At 36.8% G+C, this 22474-nt stretch overlaps 1 protein-coding gene across 12 annotated transcripts in view; it reads right to left on the bottom strand.

Moving 5' to 3' along the window:
- Positions 1 to 1137: 1137 nt before the first annotated feature.
- OSBPL6 (oxysterol binding protein like 6) overlaps positions 1138 to 22474 on the bottom strand; it is a 99372-nt gene continuing 78035 nt past the window's right edge. For 10 of the 12 annotated variants that reach the window (XM_039339360.1, XM_039339361.1, XM_039339359.1 and 7 more), the window contains 7 exons: positions 21921 to 21984; positions 21561 to 21639; positions 17892 to 18036; positions 17080 to 17224; positions 14499 to 14625; positions 13843 to 13965; positions 8552 to 11139 (listed from right to left, as the gene is read on the bottom strand). In XM_039339360.1, the coding sequence (XP_039195294.1) occupies positions 11031 to 11139; positions 13843 to 13965; positions 14499 to 14625; positions 17080 to 17224; positions 17892 to 18036; positions 21561 to 21639; positions 21921 to 21984 (792 nt within the window). In that variant the 3' untranslated portion in view covers positions 8552 to 11030. Of the gene's footprint in view, positions 4075 to 8551; positions 11140 to 13219; positions 13295 to 13842; positions 13966 to 14498; positions 14626 to 17079; positions 17225 to 17891; positions 18037 to 21560; positions 21640 to 21920; positions 21985 to 22474 lie in introns of those variants that run through there. The other 2 variants (XM_039339363.1, XR_005556247.1) reach the window with 2 other exon arrangements.

Genomic DNA, 22474 nt, shown 5'->3' with positions numbered 1-22474 from the left:
CAGCCCTTCCCTTCCAATTCACACCTTCTGCCTTCCACTTTCTTACACTTTGCTTCTTTTTTGTATCTGTCACTTGGTGTTCCACACAATTGAGTTTTACCAGCCTTCCCAGTTCTCTGCTCTTCCATGCTGTTTGATACACAAATACCTGTCCTTACAATCACATTTCATTGCTCAGGAACTGCCAATATGAAAAACACCCATACCCAAAAGCCTTAAGATCCCTCCACCAAAATGCCAAATGTAAAGCACTAGCTTGCAAAAATTGCCTGGCAGAATGGTAATACTTACCAATCATGTTGACCATCATTCATCTATTCACTCATACAATTCATATATACCCCCGTCTTGTCTTAAAGCAAATACATGGGATAATGTACACTAGCTCAAACCCACACAATGAATTTCTATGACTAAGGGTGGCTCTGAATCCAAGTCTCCTAAGTCTAGATTTAACACCCTAACCACTCTATTATTGTCTTGTATGTCAATTTAGCTTTAACGTATCCTTCACTGAAATAATAAAAGTGATTTTAAAGGTTTAAAGTGATGGAGAATATCTTGTTTCTGGTTCATCCTTTGTGGTAAGGCTTACAGACCGGATGAGGAACCATCATCAGCTGTATTTGGTGGTTGGGCTGGAGATTGGACATGCCTCCTCTTATACAGTTAGAGCAGTATACTAGATTACAATCACATTATACTGAGAAAGGAGCACTTATGAATTATGTCTTAAACATATGTTCTACTGGATGTTATGAAAAGTTGCCAACTTTTTTTTTAATGATTGCATATTTCAGTAGCCAGGGGCATGGCTTCTGATCTCTGTAGACTTAATTTCCTTGAAGTTACTTATGTAGGCTGGCATTTCTTTAAGATTTCATAACTCATGAACTATAAAACTGCTTGAATTTAGGCAGGAGGCTGAATTTTGGTGTCTTCATGAAAATGCTTACAGCTTGGACCTCAAAACTTGTATTTCTAATATCTGAAAGCTTCAAAGAAATGATATAATTGTACATAATAGCCATTATATATTATTCACTTTTTGTGTTTAAATTTCTTCTCAATTGTGGCCTTTTAAAATATAGTTTGAAGATTAATTCACAGAAATGATAAAATTTGTTATCACTGCTCTTTTTTCATTAGATGTGTCATTCTTTAATAAATTGTTTTAAACAATACAAATTGTATGTTTTTGTTTGAGAAAAAACTCCATTGCTTATTTCTTAAATATGTCCAATTAATAATGCAAGTAGAGCCATAATCCATAATTTACATTAAATGTGCCTTATTCAGTACTAGATATGAATGCAGCCTTTAAGCAACTGTAATTTTTTATTTGTTGGGATTTTCAAAGTATTAATTGGTAGAATTCAATACAATCAATGGCAAGCACAATACAGTAGAATGTCTCATTGAGTTTGTAAATCACAAATATGTGCCATATCAATCATATTGAACGTAAATGAATATTTTTTAATGTGAAAGAAATAGGTGCACATAAGATCAAAATGACATCAGTTTGCTCATACAATAATGCTCACACAATAAGCGTGGGCAATTCAGTTCATTTTTAAGGCAATTTTTAAGTATTCTTAAATTTCTTACAATTGTAGGAAATGCAACATTTTATCCATCAAATACAATGAAAACGTACCATTGCTAGTGATAAGAGAAAGGTTGTGTTCCACTTAGAATTATTTACATAAGCCAATAAATGTTATTTTGATTGCAGCAGCACAGAAATACTGTAGGTTTTAAAATGTTGAATATCTATAATCCTCTATTTGTGACATACGATGTGATCTGAGCTTCATCCAAGTCCTAAGAATGGATAAAAATGGTTCTGGCTAAACTATTCCCAAAACTCTGTCATGTTTTTTAGGATGTTTGTTTAACCAAAACTGATTAAGAAGACTTGTTCCAATCACACTGTAAGACACAGTGCTGCAAGATTATAGATGGTTATAAAGTATTCACAAATGTATTCACTATTGTCCAAGATGTCCAAAGCAATCTGAACAGGCAACAATATTTAATTCCCAATCATTGAATACTATGATGTCCACAAGGAAATGGGAGAGGCTTCAGAAAAAGTACAACTGATCACGCAGCTTTTTAATATCAACTGTTCCGTCTAAAAACCAGTTTACATGACTATTTCATCTTTGAAAATTAGCCATATTTTTAATCACTGTCTGGTTAAATTTTTTACAGCAGCGGCTCCCAAACCTTTGAGTATCAGAGACCGGTTCCGTGGAGAGAGGTTTTTCCATAGACCGGAGAAGGCGTAGTTTCGCATGCTGCCTCATCCCGTGGATGGGGCTTTGTTTGCGTGGCCCGGTTTCTGGCATGCCGTGGACGGGTGCCAGTCCACAGACCAGCATCCCAATAAGTTAAATAAACATAGGCTCTAAAATCCCAACCATGTTATTTCCTTTGAAGGGAGCCAAGAAGCTTAATTTGCCTTGTGTGAAAATTCTCTAAATCACTGGTTATCGCATGCTAGAGCATACATTTATATATTTTAAAAAATTATCCCCAGCTTCCAAGGAACTGGATACTGTATGTTCCCAAACATAATTAATATACAGATTTTTCAATCGCAGAAAGAAACGTGATTTTTTATGCTATACTAATATATATTCTGTCTTTTGTGCAGAGTTAATAACAAATTAGCTAATTGTAATGGTACCCCTAATTTTTTAAATCTACAATGCTGTAAGAATATAAAAAATATTGTTCTCTTGGCTTCCCTTCTTACGTTACCTTATTTGGCTCCAAGGAGGTACAACTTTTGTCTAGAAGATATCTAGAACCTAACATATTCAGCAATATCTAAGTATTCTGAGGGATTAACAAGCAGATTGACATTTAATAGGCTAGTCTATTAAAAACAATGGTCTTTTTATTCAATGGCATTTTTATAAAGGTATACATGAGTTTTCATATTCAAGGCTGAGGATAAAGACCACAGAGATTTGCAAAATGATCCTGTGCAAGTATCACAATATTCAATCTTCGTATTTAGCTTCAACATGGGTAGTGGGATAAAGGCAATATTGAGTTGGGATTGCTGAAAGTAAGGTTCAAATCTCTTCAGTCATAGGGTTCACTGCAGAAATTGGGAATCACTGCAATCTTTACAATATTAGATTGCAATCAAATTGCAACACTAAAAAAAACTTTCTGAAACGTCAAAAGTGATTTAAAAGTGCTGTGTGTATAGAAGTCAGTTTTCTCACAAATGGTACATTGCATGACATTTATCAGAAGAGGCACACTTCTGAATAATTGATAGTATAATATCATGGTGAGTCAAAAAAGGAACTGTTACTGTATTTTGTCTTTGGAGATACTTTTGAAAGTGACTTGTGGCTTGTTGATACTTCAGGACCCTAAGCATTCTTCCTAATACCAATTACTTCTTTGAATTAAGCTACAAAAGGAAACAGAGAAAAGCCATGATTTGATGGCACTAGGGCAGTGTTTCCCAAACTTGACAATTTTAAGGCATGAGGACTTCAACTCCCAGAATTCCACAGCCGGCAATGCTGGCTGTGGAATTCTGGGAGTTGAAGTCCACATGCCTTAAAATTGTCAAGTTTGGGAAACACTGCACTAGGGTGGTGTAATTAAGATCTAATTCCATTCAATTCAATTTCAACATTTGCAAATTTTCTAACTGACATTTACTGCTGCTGATTCCAACTTGGTTCGCTCTAGATGTGCCAGATCACAATATCTTTCTTTTGCACCAAGCTTTATGCAGCCTGGATGGCTCTAGCTAAAAACAATTTGAGGGAGACTAATAATCTACTGGATTAGGCTTTTTATCTTTAAGAAAAAAAAGCAATTGATAAATTGTAGCATACTGTTTTGTAATACTGTTTCTTATTCGAATACATATAATGTCAAAAATATGGAGCTCAATATTGTCTTTTAAAAATCCTGATAAATAAGGTAAGTCACAAAAAGAACTTTACAATATATATGATTTTATAGGGGAGCAATTCATTTGTTGATTTGGATGAAAACTGGACAATCCTGGGCATGGACACAAGTCACGTTCTGTTGAAATAAATAGGAAAACACTTATTCATAATACATTGCTTGCATTAAAGTTATTACATATTACAGACTTAAGTACCCAGTTGCAAAATTGGCACCATTCCAGAAACAGAGATGGCTGAGAGAAATTTTACTGAAATCTAATAGGGTTGACTTGGTAGACAGAATGTGGTTATGGTTCACTCTCTAATTGTATGTATCAGCCCAGAACGTAAGTTCCTTTGGGCAACCACAATCATTTATGAACGGTGAAATTAACTTGGGAAGCTTGCAAAACATCAGTTGATTTGATCAAGGACTTCACCTAAGTGTCCCTCCAAATCCTGACTTTATTTTTTTTTCTACTGAACTCCCATTTTGGAACTGTCATTTCTAAAGAGAGAAAAGCACAGAAGTAACAATAGTTAATAATGATAGTTCTGTGATAATTATTCAAGTATGTTTTGAGTCTATGTGCCCAAGTCTACATTCAATTAATGCTGAGACTGCATGCTAAGAATCAGCAATGCAGAGCAGAGAAAGGGAAGGGACAGATTCCTGTTACACAACTGGGCATCTCAGTCTGCTTCTAGATTCTAAAAAGCCTCATTCTTATCTGTTCCCAATCTACAGAAGATTTCCCCAAATTTTCCATTATAATATGGAATTATAATGGGATGGCTGATTGGGATGGCTGGGAGGATAGATTGAGGGGAGAGAATGAATTCAGTCCTTTGCAGAAATTCACATTCACCTTCTTAAGTTAATTCTATAATTTACATTCACATTCCTCTTCTTAATTCTATAGTTTTCATTTTTCAATGTATATTTTATCTGATTTAAATGTACTCTGACTAGCAGGGTTTTTTTTTCTTTTTGGAAGTATTTCTTTTTACAGTTCTTTTTCTGAAAAATATAAGATTCATGCTTAAGAGGCCAAATTTACTTATTACCGCTAGCTATTGTATTTTATAGGTTAGATGAAATAATCAAATATAATGTCTCCATCTCATGAACATTTCCACACCAGCATGAATTGCCCTAGAATATATAGGCCACTGATGAGAAAACTGCTTCGACGTTTCTGCAAACAGAATGAAGCAATGTGGAAAGGGAAAACATTTTTCATGGCATGAAATATACAAAGTTCTTACCTAAACTTATCTGTTATAAGATGTGTGGTGAAGGAATAAGTGTGGTGAGTTTGCTCACACAGTTAGCATGAATTTATGGTAGGACTATACTGTCAGTTATGACTAAATATGATATACTTGCTTCAGATTTAATTTAGAACCTTACAAAAGCAGATTTTAAAATACTGTTTCCCCCAAAAAAAGACCCGATCTTTTTTTTTTTTTTTTTGCCTCCAAAAGAGGCACCAGGTCTTATTTTCGGGTGGGGGTGTCTTTTCCATGCACCGACAGCCCCACCCAGCCAGCCCACTTTTTCTTTGGCCGAAGGAGCAGCTTCATTCTGCAGCTGAGAATGGAGCTCTGGCCTGCATTTTGCAGTTAGAGACCTTTCCGGAAGGCCCCTGTAGCCAAGAACCGAGTTATGGATTCAATCCAACCAAGATATGGATTTAATCCATAGCTTGGTTCTCGGCTATAGAGGCCTTGCAGAACCAAGTTATGGATTGAATCCATAGCTCAGTTCTCGGCTGCAGTGGCCTTGCAGAACCAAGCTATGGATTGAATCCATAGCTCTGTTCTTGGCTGCAGTGGCCTTCTGGAAAGACCTCTGATTGCAAAATGCAGGCCCTGGGGACGCTGCAGAAGAAGTGGGCTGGCAAGGAGAGGTCTGGCTGCAAGGTAAGTGGGTGCACGGCACGTGGAGCAGCTCCACACCTCCACCCCCACCCTAGCTTGATTTTTAAGTGTGTGCCTCGCCCCAAAACTAGGGCTTATTTTGGGGGGTAGGGCTTACTTTCAGGGAAACACGGTAAGTGCTACAGTGAAATGATTTCAAGAGTATCCAGATTTTTAAGAAACTAGTTCAGCGAAACAAGAGATCTGGATGGATTTCTTTTCCCTAAAGTAGTTTAGATTCTTATATTTCACAGTGTCCTGCTTTGAAAACTAAGAGAACCAGTAAAGCAATCTTGAGTGTATTTCGGTCACTACATATACTTTCTAGATGGTGGCATGCAGGCAACAGTTTGCAAGATTTGCAAGGCAGTGTTTGGATTAGGGTTCTGTCTTGCGTAGAATAATATGAATATGCTTGGAGTAAACCTGGGTTTTGTTGCATTTGTGATACCTTTGGGTCAAAATGGACCCAAACTGCCTAGTTTTCCCCCATCATTAGCAGGGAATGTTTCACAACTAAACTAAACTGGTAACCAAATTTACATTTTAACTATCTGACTAAAATGTGTGGTGTGAAAACTTTGCTTGACCAAAGCCATCATGGGCAGAAGAGATCAGTATTTATGGGCCCAACTGGTGTTCATTATGGCATATGAAAGTTTGTATTTTGAAATTTAAGAGGAGAGAGCAAATTAATTAACAAATGAAATGAAAAAAAAAAAAAAGAAGTTTTATGTCTCTGAAAGGATAAGATAGTTGATCCTACAGAGTGGAATTGATGAAAACATGTATGGAAGTGAAAGTGAGGTTTAATTATGAAGGAAAGAGCTATAATATTAATTAGAAATCAATGTTATCTAGATTATTAAAGATGCATATGAATATAGGAATCCATAAGCTGTTCAGAATTGCATCAGGGATGAGTTTTGAGAAACATTGTGCAATATTCTGAAAAGTTCAATCTGGGAGAGGGAGAATACTATTAAATGATATTAGTGAACAGAAAGAAGACGAGAGAGTACAGAAAAAAATGCATTGGCCACATGGAAAATGAATGAAAAGCATAACTGGTAAGCAGTAAGTATAAGTCTACTATTCTTCACACGTTAAAATAGTGTTCCCTTGATTATTTTAAAATGAAAAACTGACAATTATTGAAGGCACAAGAGTGATGAAAAGTTCAGAAGTTAGATGTCATATCATTACAGGTAGTCTCAAAAATGGATCTTAAGAAAAAAAATAGACATGGCAGAAAAAGAAATGAAAAAAGTAGAATAACTACAGGTAGACAAAATATGCCCTGTATGGATAAAATTGAAAACTAATTACCCAATAATCTAAAAAAGAGGGTAGACTTGACAAAAGAGAATATGTAAGCTAACTTAAAACAGTGGGGAAAAATATTTTACAGAACGTCACAGAGGTTTGTGATCATGTACTGAAGGAAAGTATTAAAATGAATGTTGAAATCAAAAGTCTGTGAATGAGCAATACTCAGGCAAGAGAATCGCAATGAGGAAAATATTTAACATACATATAGAGAAAAAAGTTCCAAAGAATGCAGTCACAGAACAACAGGGAGCTACTTAAATAAATGCAGGAAAGAAAATGCAGAGCAATTTGGATGGAAACAAATAACTGTGAAATAACTATAAACATATCCATAGAATGAATTAGTACTGATAGGAAGTGATCTCTAGAGAACAAATGAAGACTGAACTGTAAAACCAACGTATGAAGGAAAAGTAAATGGATTCAGATGAAATCGATAATGAAGGAATATCATGGTCGAATGAGCTAATGAAACCCTCAAGAACTTGTAGGTGAGATTTAGAAACAAAGGCAACCTCTGAAGTGGGGTACCAATGTGCTGGAAGTAAGAACGGTTTTCAAGGATAAAAAAGTTATAGTGAGTTCTAGAGGTGTAAATATAGCTACATTCATATACTCCGAATCTATGTCTCGTGGTTGCTTACTAATTCTTATTCCTTTTCCACATTTTGCATTTACCTGAAAGAAAATATGGCTTGGACATACAGATGAATTACAGCTGTAGTGCAATACAGAGGTCCCCAACTTGGCAACTTTAAGACTTGTGGACTTCAACTCCCAGAATTCCTTAACCAGCTTGGCTGGCTGAGGAATTCTGGGAATTGAAGTCCACAAGTCTTAAGTTGCCCAGATTGGAAACCCCTGGTCCAATAGATTCAAACTTGTTACATGAATACAAGTAAGCATTTGAAATTTAGCCACTTAGTTTAATGGCTGGGTTCAAGAACAGGCTCAGCTAGTTTGCTAAATGAACTGATTATCCAGGTGTGTACAATATGTAGAGCCAGTTTGGTCTAGTGCAGCGGTTCTCAACCTATGGGTCGCGACTCCATTTGGGGTCGATCAACCATTTCACGGGGATCACCAACCAAGGCTGTCCGCCATTTTTTTCCCCTTTTCCGGCGGGTGCCTTACCTCCCTTGGGCTGGGCCAGTTGGTGGCCCAGCCGGTGGTCGGCCTGCTCCGTCTCTGCCGCTTGCCAGCTACGCCTCGGCCGGCGCAGGGGACGCACCACGCATGTGCGGCACTCCCGAGCAGGGTAAGTCCTCAACTTACGACCGGTTGGGTAGTCCTCGACTTACAACCTGTTTAGTCCTCAACTTACGACCGGTTTAGTCCTCAACTTACGACTGGTTGGGGGTCACAGCATTAAAAAGGTTGAAAACCACTGGTCTAGTGGTTAAGGCACCAAGCTAGAAAGCAGGAGACTGTCAGTTCTAGTCCTGCCTTAACCATGAAAGCAGGCTGGGTGATCTTGGGCAAATTACTTTCTCAGGTCAATCCATCTCACAGGGTTCTTTGTGGGAAAAACAGGAGGAAGGTTTGTGAGGGATATTTTCACTGTCTTGAGTTATTTGTAAAAAATAATAAAGGCAGGATACAAGTAAATAAAAATAAATAAATAAATAAATATTATAAACTAACCAAATGGCCTGCCTTCAAATAACATGCTAGTCAAGCTTAAAACTAATCAACTTTAGCATGTTATTTGGGAGGAGCATGTCATGTGAAAAATAGCTTGATTGATAACTGACTTTGTTAAGCATCTGGTCTTGACATTTTACTAAAGATTTGTTAATATTTATAACTTTTTAATTAATAATTCTGGCTTTGAAGAGACAGTAACAAAATGCTGCGAGGTTACTGAAGACTGAATGTAAAAAATGGAATAGTAAGGCATTCTTTCTTCCTAATTTTACCAAGATTGACTAAACTATAATTTGTAAGGATTATTACATTAAAAAAATCCCCAATGTGATAGTGGCATGCTGTTGTATAAGGATCATGTAAGAGTCCATGCATATTTTATCCTGTGCATTCTAATTCTTTTTTTTCCATTTAAATGACATGTGCATATCAGGAAACAAAACATTCTCCTTCTATACTTCAGAGGCTCGTACTAGAATATCGTGCATATTTTAAGCCTTGGTCAAACACAAGAGATCCGAAGTTACAACTGAAATTCAAAGCAAAATTGCAGCCAGATAATAAATGTCCAGATAATATGGTGCATCCCAGCTGGAAGTAACTTCAGGAAGTTAAGGCCCTATTTTTAAACAGGCTGTCCCTTAGACAGGTGTGCTTGTTGATCAGAAATGGACATGGGGAGAAATAGGATGAATAATACATAGAATACATAATCAAATACAGTTAATTTGCTTTCGGGAAATTATAGCCATCTCTGTGCCTTTACAGAAAAGCAATAAAATGCAATCAGTAAAATACAGTTATGTGCCATAAATATACAGAAATGTTATTTTTGAAATATATACAAGAAAATCTTTTCTATTGCCAGTGGACATAAATTAAATCACTGGACATAAATGAAAGACAAGTTTCTATTAAAAAGCATTAAGATTTTCACTTTATATATTGATTTTAGCAAAGCATGGTAGCCAACTAGACTTAATTTTGAAGGAGTCATCATCCAGGCTTTTTCCACATATACATCAAAATGTGCTACATAATAGCCATTTAGATCATTTCTTCATCCAAAAATATAATTGCTTTATGAAAAAGCAATAAAATATAATTTTGCATAAAAATGATATTAGCAAGATTCAACTGAGAAAGTAGAGCTTGTATCACATTACTTCTCTCAACAATTCCCCAAAAGGTGAGAACAAAAATATATAATGTACATAAGAAAGCATGAATACATAGATTATCAGGATGATCATATCCCTGCAGGATGCTTTTCTAATTTAAAAGATGTGCTTAGCATTCATGCACAGTTTTAGGGAATTTTAATTCTATAAAGGGTTATGAAAATGAGACAGAATGAAGTCATGAAAAGAGATGGTATGTTTATCACAGCATTAGACATTGAGAATATGAACTTAGATTAACTTTCCAAGGTCATTATAAAATTAGCCAGTTTCCTTTCAACCTGTCTATATAGAAACACAACCTGCAAAGATAAAACATTTCCAGATCATCCTTTTCCTTGACAATTACAGTTTATTTTCCATCAATAATACACTTTATCCATTATTTAAAATATCAACAAAAATCCTGCTTTAAAAATCTGCCCTTGAGAAATGACAAATAATACATATTTTAAAATAACAATGTACAACTTGACATTGTTTTTAAGGCATGAAAAATGGCATATGAATGGGAAGAGCATCTAGAAAAGCACTATGTTGTTTTTGATAGAGCCAGTCCAAGCACAACACATCAAAAAACAATCCGACTCTAGAAATGAACAAGTGTTCGAATGTGAATCAAGATTCAATAACTACATGTGTAGACATTATAGAACTTAGTTATAACAAGGTTTTATTGTTGAATTCTTCATGTTTATTTAAAGCACCAGATACTCTACAAAGCATCTTTGGCCAAATCATGCTTCTTTTATGCTGCACTTCCAGTATCTCAATAGATAAAGGGTGTGGGCATTTTCCTCCCCTCTTTTCAATTTAATGATCACAGAAAAGTTCAGAGTCTGGGCTAATGCACTTTTGGAAGTCTATTATAAATTGAATGTAAAAGCAAAGGAAGGTTTCCTGCAGACCCACAAATCACCATCAGCCATAAGAAACATGTTGTGCATAGTGGTTTGTTTCTTTAAAAAAAAAAAAAAAAGACTTATGTTGCTATATCTACATTCTCAATTTACCAGAGTTTGAGTGTTTCTATTTTACTAAAGCCAGGATCCTTTCGGAGTTCCCAATAGGTGTCATTAGAAACCCATGCTTCTCTCTGATTGGCTTCAATAACTTTTCTGCAAAATTAAAAAAGTTATTGGTTAAAATAAATTCAGAAATACTGTTTAAGAGAATAAAAGCATACTTCAATCTAATTTACTTGTTGAGGAAACCTTCTGAAAAATGAAATTGCAATAAAATAATCCATTTTATTTAAGCATAAATCAACAATCAACAAATAAAAGAAGAAAAACACAATTAGGATTAAAAAAAAGAAAAAATAATTGTTCTAAAATATCTAAGAAGGATTAGAAGAGATATTACTGTACAAGCTGTAGAATGTTACTTAGCTATGGTCAAAAATGTCAAATCACATTGACCTAATAAATAATAATAATAATAATAATAATATAAAACAAGTCAAAATGAATAGGATATTTAGTAAAGAATGGAAATAATAATTCTTGGTCAGTGTCTGGGTAGAAGGGATAATACAGAGTATCATGTTCCAGCATTTCAATTATTTCTCCACCATGTGGATACATCTTTGCTCAAAAGGGATCCTTCAGCATGTCCCTTCAGTAACCGCTGTTGTGCGGGCGCTGATTCTAGCCCAGGGATAAAGCCCTTCTAAATTTTGGAACTGTTATGCAACTAAGTTATTTGGCTGACTGAAGAAGATATATGGAGCGGCTCAAAAAGTTGTTTCTAGATAGAGCTTATAAATCAACCCACAACTCTAAATCAATGGCCCCTTGTTTGAGATCAGCTAATGCACAATCATTTTAAATAGGCCAGCTTTACTGTGAAACACACATTTGTCACACAATCGGCTACTTAAAAAAGAATCAAAAACTTGGTTTGAACTCTTTCAAGACAAAGGAATGCCCTTTAAGGGCCCAACTAAACTCCAAAAAGTTGCTGGGCTTGGATCTTAGCTGAAGATATTTTAATCGCTGTAGATACATACTGAGACCCTTTGGAGAAATAAAAAACATATAAAGCCAAAGAGGATTTTTGTGCATTTAGGGTAACATAATCGATGTGAAATTTCTGGTTGCCTGTAGTATGGAAAATAATCCCCAGATATTTAAGACCTACTCTGTTAGATAATTATTTAGCTGCCAGACATGTGCCTTAGCAAAAAACATGATTCTGATTTTGGAGTACTTAATTTCTAGCTGTTCTTCTTGACAGTTGCCCACCAAGTTTATAAAGTGCCAGTTTTAGGCCAATCTGTGTCTGAGATCTTGTTTTCTTGCAGATGTTTCATTACCCAAAGTAGGTAACATTATCAGTGGTCCTCAGATAATCTGTGTCTAAGGAAACAGTGCAGCAACATCTGCATATAAAAGAACAGAAATATTCCACTTCCCAATATTGGCAGATCAAGAGATGGGCTATTCAATGTGTCTATAAGAGAGTGTATGAGCGGCTTTCTCCGAAGCCTGTCTGCTCATCAGCCAAGATATTCTCAATTACAACCCAATCCAGGAGCTTGTTGTACAAATGCTAGCATATAATTTACTAATTGGCTAAAGGGCCAATAATCTCTACTTCTCTTTTTTGTAGATTGAAATCGCCAAAAGTAGGCCCCAATCATCAGAGACCTTACCACATTTATCAATATAGGTGAATAGGAAAGCCAAAATGGGTACCCACCAATCTAAATTGTTTTGAATGTCCTCCGCTAAAATGATCTCGTATTCTGGAGCTTTGTTCAATTTCAGCTGTTTCATCAGTTTTATAATCTCAGAGCCTATCACAGGGGATGAGGGGAGGAAAATCTTACACTTAACTAGTTCAGGTTCTTCAGCCAATTTCTCTACTCCTCCATCTGGTGTTAACAGGAAACAGGCTCTTCTAACCAACCCTGATTTGATAGCAACTGCCATGCAGCCAAGAAACAACTGATTTCCTGCTTTAAAGAATATAAAAATGATCGTCTTTCTTATTCAACACAGGATGAGTTGCTGCTCTGCTCTGATGCTCTTCAAGAGGAAATATAAACAGTTATTATAGACAAAGAAGAAATAGGTTTTGATAGAGTCTTGGAATCAACTCATTTCTGCTACTCGTTATAAGACCTCAGCTCTATCTGGAAATACATAACTCTATAATCTGCGTCCTCTAATTTACAAATTTTATCTTTTATACCTGCTTCAGTCTGGGGACACCACTTCATATTGTTGTATACACAGAAGGAATTACTCCATCCGAAGAGGGATTAGACTATAAATAAAATAATTATTTGGCAGAGAAGGAGAAAAGAGATTGAATTTTACTCTTACGTACTTGGCAGATTTTTGTTTTTCTAAGTTCACAACGTTACATAAAAGAGAGGAACTGCACATACTGTACACTTATTTGCTTGGACAATTCTCTTTATCTAGCTAGGGGAAAATTTATGAAAGATAGCGCATGCATAAAACACCAATGTGAGGATCAAACAATGTTAGATCTCTGAATTTCAAGAATAATACAATGACTACATATTACAAATAAAACTGATTTCTCACTATTTAAATCAAGTTTCACAAAAACCATCATCTTTGAGTCAAACCTATTTGAGGAATAAGACCCTAGGCTACAACCAATTTTCTCCCTGTGTTTTGAAACATTTTTGAAAATAATTCAATTTACAATAAGAAACATGCAGATTTTACATAATACAAGACAATTTCTAATGCCAAAAACATTAGTATTTTTATTAATATTTTTACACCATTATATAGCCCCATTCTGTTTGTACAAGAATCACAGAGAGAGAGATTACTTACTTAAAAAATTTTGGTACATGTTCCATATTATTTTCCTCTAAATAACGTCTCCGGCATCTCTGGAGTTCTTCAATTCTTTGTTTTTCTGTTGCTGCTGCTTCTAAATTTCCATCTTCCAAGTACCTATAGTTAAGAATTAGATCTTTCAGTAGATATATACCAACCTTTAAATAATGCAACAACAAAATCCAGAAATCCTAAACTTCAGGAAGCACCTAAATCACATGTTCTATACAATGCAGATTAGATAAAGTTGATAGCGCTGTCATTCAAGTAAACAAATTTTGATTGAATCAGCACAAATATATATGATTAAACTCTATGGTTTTGGAGAAACAGTCTCCCTTCCTTTTTTCTACAATATGCAGTTGCATATTAATGCAGATAGTATATTACAAAAAGTATTTATGAGGTGGGAAGGGGAACAAAATAGGAAGGGAAACCTCTTTTCAGGTGATCCCTGTCTGCTGCACTGTTTGTAAGTTCACATATTAAAAATTTTAAACACTTCTCAAATTGTCTGGTGCAAGCTTTCCCTGAGCAGCAGCGATCCACATTTCAGATGAATTTTTTAACATTAATGTTCTTTATAATATTTAGTCAAAAGCAGCCGTAGCCATTTTTTAAAAAAAGGGAAAAAAGCGTGTGCTTCTTGCCTTTGATCTGGCCTGAATCGAGCATCTGTTTTTGGAAGAAGGTCTTTCAGTGCAGGATCTAACTCATTCAACTCAATGGCAAACCTTGTGAAGCCATAGTAATGCTCATAATTTGTTGGCATGGAACCTGTATTAAAAAATAAAATAAAGATAGTAATTAACCCCTGTGAATAAACACTAGGTCTACACGATGAAGAAAATACTTGTCCTTGCTCTTCATTAAACACCTTATATGCAGCACTGCCAACTCTCAAAGCTCTCTAAACCAGTGGTTCTCAACCTTTTTAATGCTGCGACCCCCAACTGGTTGTAAGTCAAGGACTAAACCAGTTGTAAGTCAAGGACTAAACCGGTCATAAGTAGAGGACTACCCAATCGGTCATAAGTCGAGGTCTTTCCCTGCCCGGGAGCACCACACATGCGTGGTGCCACACCCTGCGCCAGCCGAGGCGTAGCTGGCAAGCAGCAGAGATGGAGCAGGCCGACCACCAGCTGGGCCACCAGCTAGCCCAGCCCAAGGGAGGTAAGGCACCCGCCAGAAAAGGGGAAAAAAATGGCAGACAGCCTTGCTTGGCGACCCCCGTGAAATGGTCGATCGACCCCAATTGGGGTCGCGATCCATAGGTTGAGAACCGCTGCTCTAAACAATGGTTTTGTGTGAAGACATTATTCCACCTGCTATAGCGATGATATGGATGATGGTGCACTGCTCGTGTTTTTGTCAAAATATGTTCTACTTGGCTAGGATCCCCATGTGCTTTCCCAAACCTTGTCCCATAAAATCCCTCTTACCCAGAAAGGCATGAAATGGTCTGACACAATCACTTCATGCTTCTTTGTGCAAGGAGAACAAAATTACTTCAGGAAGAAAGATCATCCTGAAAGATTCCAGAGAAGATGGATACTTAGGCCTTCAATGGTCTTACAGACACTACTGAAAGTTGGCCTTCCACATCACTGAGGCACATCACGGGCATTCGTATTATGCTTTATGCACAAGAAGCAATGGGTGGAAACACAAGAAGCAATGGGTGGGAACTAATCAAGGAGAGAACCAATCTAGAACAAAGGAGGAATATCCTGACAGTGAGAACAATTAATCAGTGGAATGGCTTGACTCCAGAAGTTGTGGGTGCTGCAACACTATAAGGAGACTGAACAACCATTTTCTGAAATGGTATAGGGTCTCCTCCTTGGTTGAGGGTTGGACTGGAGGATCTCCAGGGTTCCTTCCAACTCTGTTATTCTGTTTTTTTTTATTTACCTTCTATTTTTATATTGCTGAATCAGGCTGAATCATGGGCATGTACAAGTAGATAAAACCAGAATGCAACATTATGAAGCAAGGACCTTATGAAAATCGTCAGTTCTGGCAGTTTTCTGAAAAGATCCCAACAACGCCATCTTGTGAAAAACACTGTTTTGAATGCCCATTCTCTCACTTAATATATGAGTTTAGGGGAGATGACAGCGTATCAATTTAATAAATCAATATGTGGGGAACCCTTAACATCCTGGCTTGGCATGAGCATACAGGATGATCTAATTTTACAGAAAGGAAGCAGTTCTGAATAGACCTTTTATGTGGTCTTCTGTTGCCTCCAACCACCTGGCAGCTGCTGTCTGAAACTGACCAGACCTTAATCAATTTCACACTAAAGGTTTTTGTTGTCCACATGGGTCATAAAATGAATTTTTTTATTATCATTAATTATAGTCATATTTACAAATGGTTGCTATCCAAGGCAGTTGCTAAAAGAGGACTATCTGTATTGTGGTCCACCTGGAAACTTTAAGATTTAAAAGAATAAAGAAAATTCAAATTCTCAACTAGTTCTCATATGACTTTTGTTAAATCAGAAAACCAGCATTTGAATTATAGGAGAACTAGGACCTGCCTCATAGCTACTAATTTTGAAAAGTTAGAAAAACTCAAGCTTTAGTTCAGAAGATACAACTTGTATCCTTGATCAAAGAATCCTATTTTTTTTCTCCATCAATAGAAGTACTCCATAAAATCCACTACATTGTTTTTACTTTCTCTTCCAACGTTCTTTATTTTTTTAACGTTCAGTTTCACAAAATTCATCATTCAAATACGGGGAAAAACTGACTGTAATCTTGTCCTAACCACTAAGTCTAATTGATTAAGTAAGTGACCATTTCTTTTTTCAGAGGAACTGCTTTTTTTTTGTTCAGCTTGAAGAATATAAAAAATGTGTACAATACTGAAAAATGCACATTCATTTTAATGGCAACAGCGGCATTAATCATTTACCCTCATGCTCAAAATATTATATCTCTCTTCACCCAACTTATATTATTTAACAACTTGTAGCATTTTGCATTATTCCTGCTTGATCTGAGAACGTATTATGGAACACACAGCTTTCTAAATAATCCGAGTTTGATTTAGATTTCATCATGGACTTACACTTACAGTTTCTAAGCTACAATTAATGTTCCTAGCTATCATATCTGGCATACTGAGATGAAATCCCTGCGTCCATAGTACAGATTCTACTCCTTTCTTTATTACTGGCTTAGTTATGTTTAGAATTATATAAATGTCATGTATTACCAGGCCTCCATATACATTTTGCTGAAGGTGCAATTCCACAATATAATCCTTCATGCCATTTCCCAAAAAGGCGATGTACCACTTTTCCTTCTTGGTCCATGACAATACCTTGAACTTCATTTACATTAGAATTCCAGTAATTCACCTAAAAATGTTAACAAAATATTTGGTTTTATTAAATGGAAAACAAATCATCTAACATCAAGAGTATCTCTGCCATCAATCAACAGCAAGAATGCAACCCTCAATTCCTTACTAAGAGTGCTCAATAACTGCTCTGATTCATCACACGCAATCCCATGAGAAAAAAATATGTCATCTTGTTTATGACCCAACACATCGTATATGTGAGTGCTCTGAGTTATGGCAGACTTCTAATTTAAAAGGGGATTGTAATATGAAGGTCTGCTTCCACAGGCTACTCCAATTCTGTAGAAGATCATAAAAAGGTGATTGCTGGGATAATGGAAAAGGCTGTAAAAGTAAGATTATTTTATATCCTACTCAAAAATACTTTAGTCTTCTTGACAAGTGGAAGCATTTTGTAGGGCAGATTTTTTTCCTGTCTGGAGCTCAAAAAAGAAAATAGCATTCTTGGTTAGGAATCCAGCCACAACTAGGGAAGTTGCCACTAAATTTACACAATCTGTGACAGCTAATTGAAAGGACTATTAACTGTTCTCCCCACTGAAACAGAAGCCTATAGAAGCTGGTGTGCATACTCAGTGCATTTCCAGACATTTCTGTGAATAGGTCATTGACAGAATGCGTAGCCCCTTCACCATTCACGATGATAATCACAGTAAAACTACCTTGATAAATGTGAGCTTACAAATACAGACACTGCTTTTTGTATTTCTGATTGTTACTTCTCCATAATGTTCTATCCATCTCCTTCCACTCAGGATGTTATGTATGCAAGTAGTAACTTTGTTCCAAACATAGCAATCACCGTATCTAGAAAGAAAAGGAAGAGTAATACATTTCAGAATTACCTTTTTTAAAACCATTCCAAGCTCACGTGCAAATAAATCTTACTACATTTCCAATATTAAGAACAACTCACAAAGAAGGAAAAGATGTACCTCTTCAATCATTTAAACATTTATATTCTACTTTTTCTCTATCTTTATATCCACAACAATTTTTACAATCAATTTTTGCATCGCCATAAAAGTGTAATGCAACATTAATCAAACTTAAGTCTATATCCATCAGCAATTACATCACACTGATTCCTAAAGCTACCAAAAAATCTGGGGGAGTAACAAGACTTAAACACTGTTAACAACAGGCCTGACAAGTATCTGGAAAGTCATCTCACAGTCTGGCATGGTAATAATAAGAATACGCCTGCTTTGGCAGATTTAAAAAGCTTGTCCATCAGGTGTTTGGATTTCTCTCTACTGAAGCTGAATACTTCCACTGTCTTTTTTTTTTTCCATAAAAGCTCTGCGCAACATTACAGCATTTTTAAATGATAATTTTGATTGTCAGATATTTTCCTGAAATCATGCTTTACAGGGTACTTCTGATAATGGAGGCACTAACATCCACATAATAGAAAATTTAAAAAAAACCTTTTTATACTCTTCTAGAGCAGGGCTTTTCAACCAGTGGTATGGGTACCACCTGTGGTACATTGGCACCTGGCAGGTGGTATGCGACCATCCTAGAAAAGTGGTAGCGGGGGAGGGGAATGAGCTGAACGGGTGGCAGCACCGCACAAGCCTGAGTGAGAGATGGCTGGAGCTGCAGGGCTGTCAGTGCTCAACGGAAGCGCCAGGATCAGCACCAGGCTCCAGATGGAGCTCGACACTGATCCTGATGCTTCTGCTGAGCCCAGAAGAAGCGCCAATCAGCTGGAATGTTGCAGACTCTCCAGGGTCTTGTGATTTACATTCAGATGCATGGCAACTGATTCATATTTATGATGATCACAGTGTTCCAGTGTCATGTGAAGTGACCAAAAGCTGCTGCAACCACTCAGCAGACGGGGAGGGGAATAAAAACCAAACATCCCCCACCCCACCCCTGCTGCCAATCCTCAACAGAAATGTTCACAACAATGAAAACCTCGGACAGGAGGAAGAGCGCCGCCGGGCGGGCAGGCAGGTGTCTTGCTCGGCTGTGTCTTGAGGGGCACTTTTTTCAGTGCCATTGTAACTAAGAACAGTCACTAAGCAAACTGTTGTAAGTTGAGGACTACCTGTACTTTATCACTTTTTTCCTTTTGGGGGGGTCATCAAGTTTTTGACACCTTGCTAGGCGACTGGTGGTACTCGGATGTTGCCATATCCTAAAAGTGGTACAATGGGTGAAAAGGTTGAAAAGCCCTGTTCTAGAGAAGACAACGCTTACATTCACAAGATAGAGTTAATCACAAAAAAAAAAAAAATGGTTAACATGAATGCATCCACTTGCAGCTTGCAGGTCTGCCAACTCCCTCACACCAATTATTGTCTCTGATAATTCTATTGCTTGTACTGTATGCAGTTCAAAAAATACTTCTGGTAAAAGTTAATGTAAGCCACTGACAGAGATTAGACTGAGACAAAGACAGCCAGTGTTGTAAATGATTAAAGTTCTGGACTGTAATTAGAGAGATCCAGATTATATCTCCTTGTAAGCTGCAGACGTTGACTGAGTGATTTGAAGCCACTTTCTCACAACACAGCCTATCACCTAGAGTTGTTGTGGAAAAAAAGGCAGGGTACCTATTTCGTTCCCGAACAAAAGGCAAGATATAAATCTAATAAAAAAATTTAAAAATAAATTAAAATGTCAGTTGTGTAAAGCAGGACTTTTCAACCTTTTCAATGACTGTACCACTTTTAGGACATGACAATATTTCGAGTACTACCAGTGCTTAGCAAGGTGTCAAAAACCTGATGACTAAAAAAAAGGGGGTGGGTGGGTTTTATTGATTAGATTCATTTGTTGTTATAGAAATGGCTAGTTTACATTATTATGGAAAAGTAAAAAGTTGAGGTTCGATGTTAATGCTTCCCTCTACTGCAATAGAGAAAGTCGGAAGTCAATGCCTTTTCTTTTTCCCTTCTCCCCCTCATTTTTTCCTCCTTTCTTCCTCCCCACTGTGTCCTACTATTTGCTTTTGTATTTTTATATTTTATTCTATAATCTAATACGTTTCAAACCATAAAAAAAGGAAAATAGTACCAGTTTTAATTTCTTCAGTGGCGGTTCCTTTGTTGAATCACTTTCCCTTTGTACTGACAAATGTATGATGAATTTATCTATATTTATTAATATGCGCCACTACCTTGGTGGTCAGATAGCTGGTCGGCCCTTCTTCCTCTCTCCCTCTCCTCTCTCTTTTTCCTCCCTGCCTGCTGGGCTCTCCTTCCACAGCTTCTTCTCTGTCCCCTTCTCTTTCCCCGTTGTCTTTTTTTTCTCTCCCGCCAAAACGACCTCCCTTTATATCCTCTCCCCCCATTTTTCTCTTTCATGCACCTCCAGCTGATTCCTCTCCTCAAGGCTGCACTTTTCCATCCCCTTCTCTTTTCCTGCATTGTCTTTTTTTCCCCTCTCCCTTTCCCACCAAAACCTCCTTTTATATCCTCTCCTCTCTTCCCCTCCCTCCTCCTTTTCTCTTCAGTGCACCTCCAACTACACGCTGCTTCTGGAAGTGCCAATCAGCTGGAACCTGGCACTGATCCTGGGGCTTCTGCTGAGCTCCATCAGCCCTGCAGCTCCAGGTGTCTCTCCCTCAGGCTTGTGCGGTGCTGCTGCTGCTTCAGCTCATTCCCCTCTCCAGCTGCACTTGTTTAGGATAGTCACGTACCACCTGCCAGTTGCCAAAATGTATCAGTGGTATGGGTACCACCAGTTGAAAAGCCCTGGTCTAAAGCTATACAGTGGGCTGTATACTGATGAGAAATCTGAGTCATTTTTTTCAGTTTATTGTTCCGTTTGCGTATTGCATTAGTTCTATGTGAAGCAAGCTGAATTATAAGATGTTGGCATCAGCTGATCAACTGCAACATGCTTCAGGATAAACATACTAAAGAACAGTAAAACTAAAAAATGCACCAGGTTTCCTCCACTTTCCCAACACTCTTCAGTTTGTACAGGGACATATTTCATTTTCAATTATTAAAATATATCTACCCTTTTAAAGAAAATAACAAAGGAAAATCTGAATGATTTCACTGTTCTCGAGTTGTGCCGGGCAACCCTTCGTAAGGATCAAAACACCATCCATTCAAGAAATGATCATCAACAGCAGTACCTTTTCACACTAGCTCAACCAGAATTCATTTCCATATTAATTGTTATTGCTAGGACACAGGGATCTGGTTCTTCAGGAATCCCAGCTTTCTTACTGCTGCCTAAAAACAGATCCTATTCCATTTTGCACATTTTCAGATTTTGTATCTGTCATGTTATACAATAACGTGCTGTTAACAGTAACAGTTTAACAGTAAAAAAAAAAAGGCATAGAGACTAAAAGCACTTACTTAGGAAGTGTCACATTCAGAGTTCCAATTGGCAGTATTTCCATCGATTTCCCCCAGAATTTGTTTTTCCATCTAATATCTGAAGAGAAGAAATATTTATAAAGATGCAAAATGCTATACACATTTATTCATCTCACGTATCATATAAGCTAATATATCTTGTTCTAATCAGAGCAATAGGCTAATCCAGAGGCAGAAAACTGCTGATTTCTAATTTCTCAATGTAAATATATAATAAATAAATAAATAACATTATTGTAACTGTTCAAGCTAAATTTCAACAAGTGAATTGTATAAAATCTAATTTTCTTTTTTTTTTAACTGAAATTTGATTCATCCACTTGTAACTAAAATATATACCTTGCCAAAACACAAAATTCTTTGATTCACAGTGACAGGCAGAAATGGGTGGGTGATGGCTAACCTGGAAAAAAATTACATACAAGTAATTATACATACAAAATCTACACAAGATTTTTTATATTCATCACACTTTGAAAAAAAAATCTACGCAACCATGCAAAGAACATGAATGCAAAGCTGAACTCTGCAATGCTGAATTTTAGCTAATGCTGCAAAAACAAATAATGTTTTAAAACAAGTCTGAGGATCTTCTCAACAACACTTCATAAATCAAGAGGAATAACTCTCCCTCCTCCCAGAAATTAAAGTCATACAACAATATGCGCCGAGATGGCGCAGCAGTTAGAGTGCAGTACTGCAGGCCACTTTAGCTGACTGTGTTCAGCAGGTCAGCGGTTCAAATCTCACCGGCTCAAGGTTGACTCAGCCTTCCATCCTTCCGGATTAGGTAAAATGAGGACCCAGATTGTTGGGGGCAATGTAAATATATATATACATTGCTTACTGGTGCTTGCACTTAAAGCGGTATATAAGTCTCATAAATAAATAAA

The sequence above is a fragment of the Crotalus tigris genome, unplaced genomic scaffold (genome assembly GCF_016545835.1).
Source record: "Crotalus tigris isolate CLP2741 ecotype Arizona unplaced genomic scaffold, ASM1654583v1 scf7180000017733.2605024, whole genome shotgun sequence".
Classification (NCBI taxonomy): domain Eukaryota; kingdom Metazoa; phylum Chordata; class Lepidosauria; order Squamata; family Viperidae; genus Crotalus; species Crotalus tigris.
The sequence above is the reverse complement of the archived record's forward strand: the minus strand, read 5'-3'. Positions and strand labels throughout refer to the sequence as shown.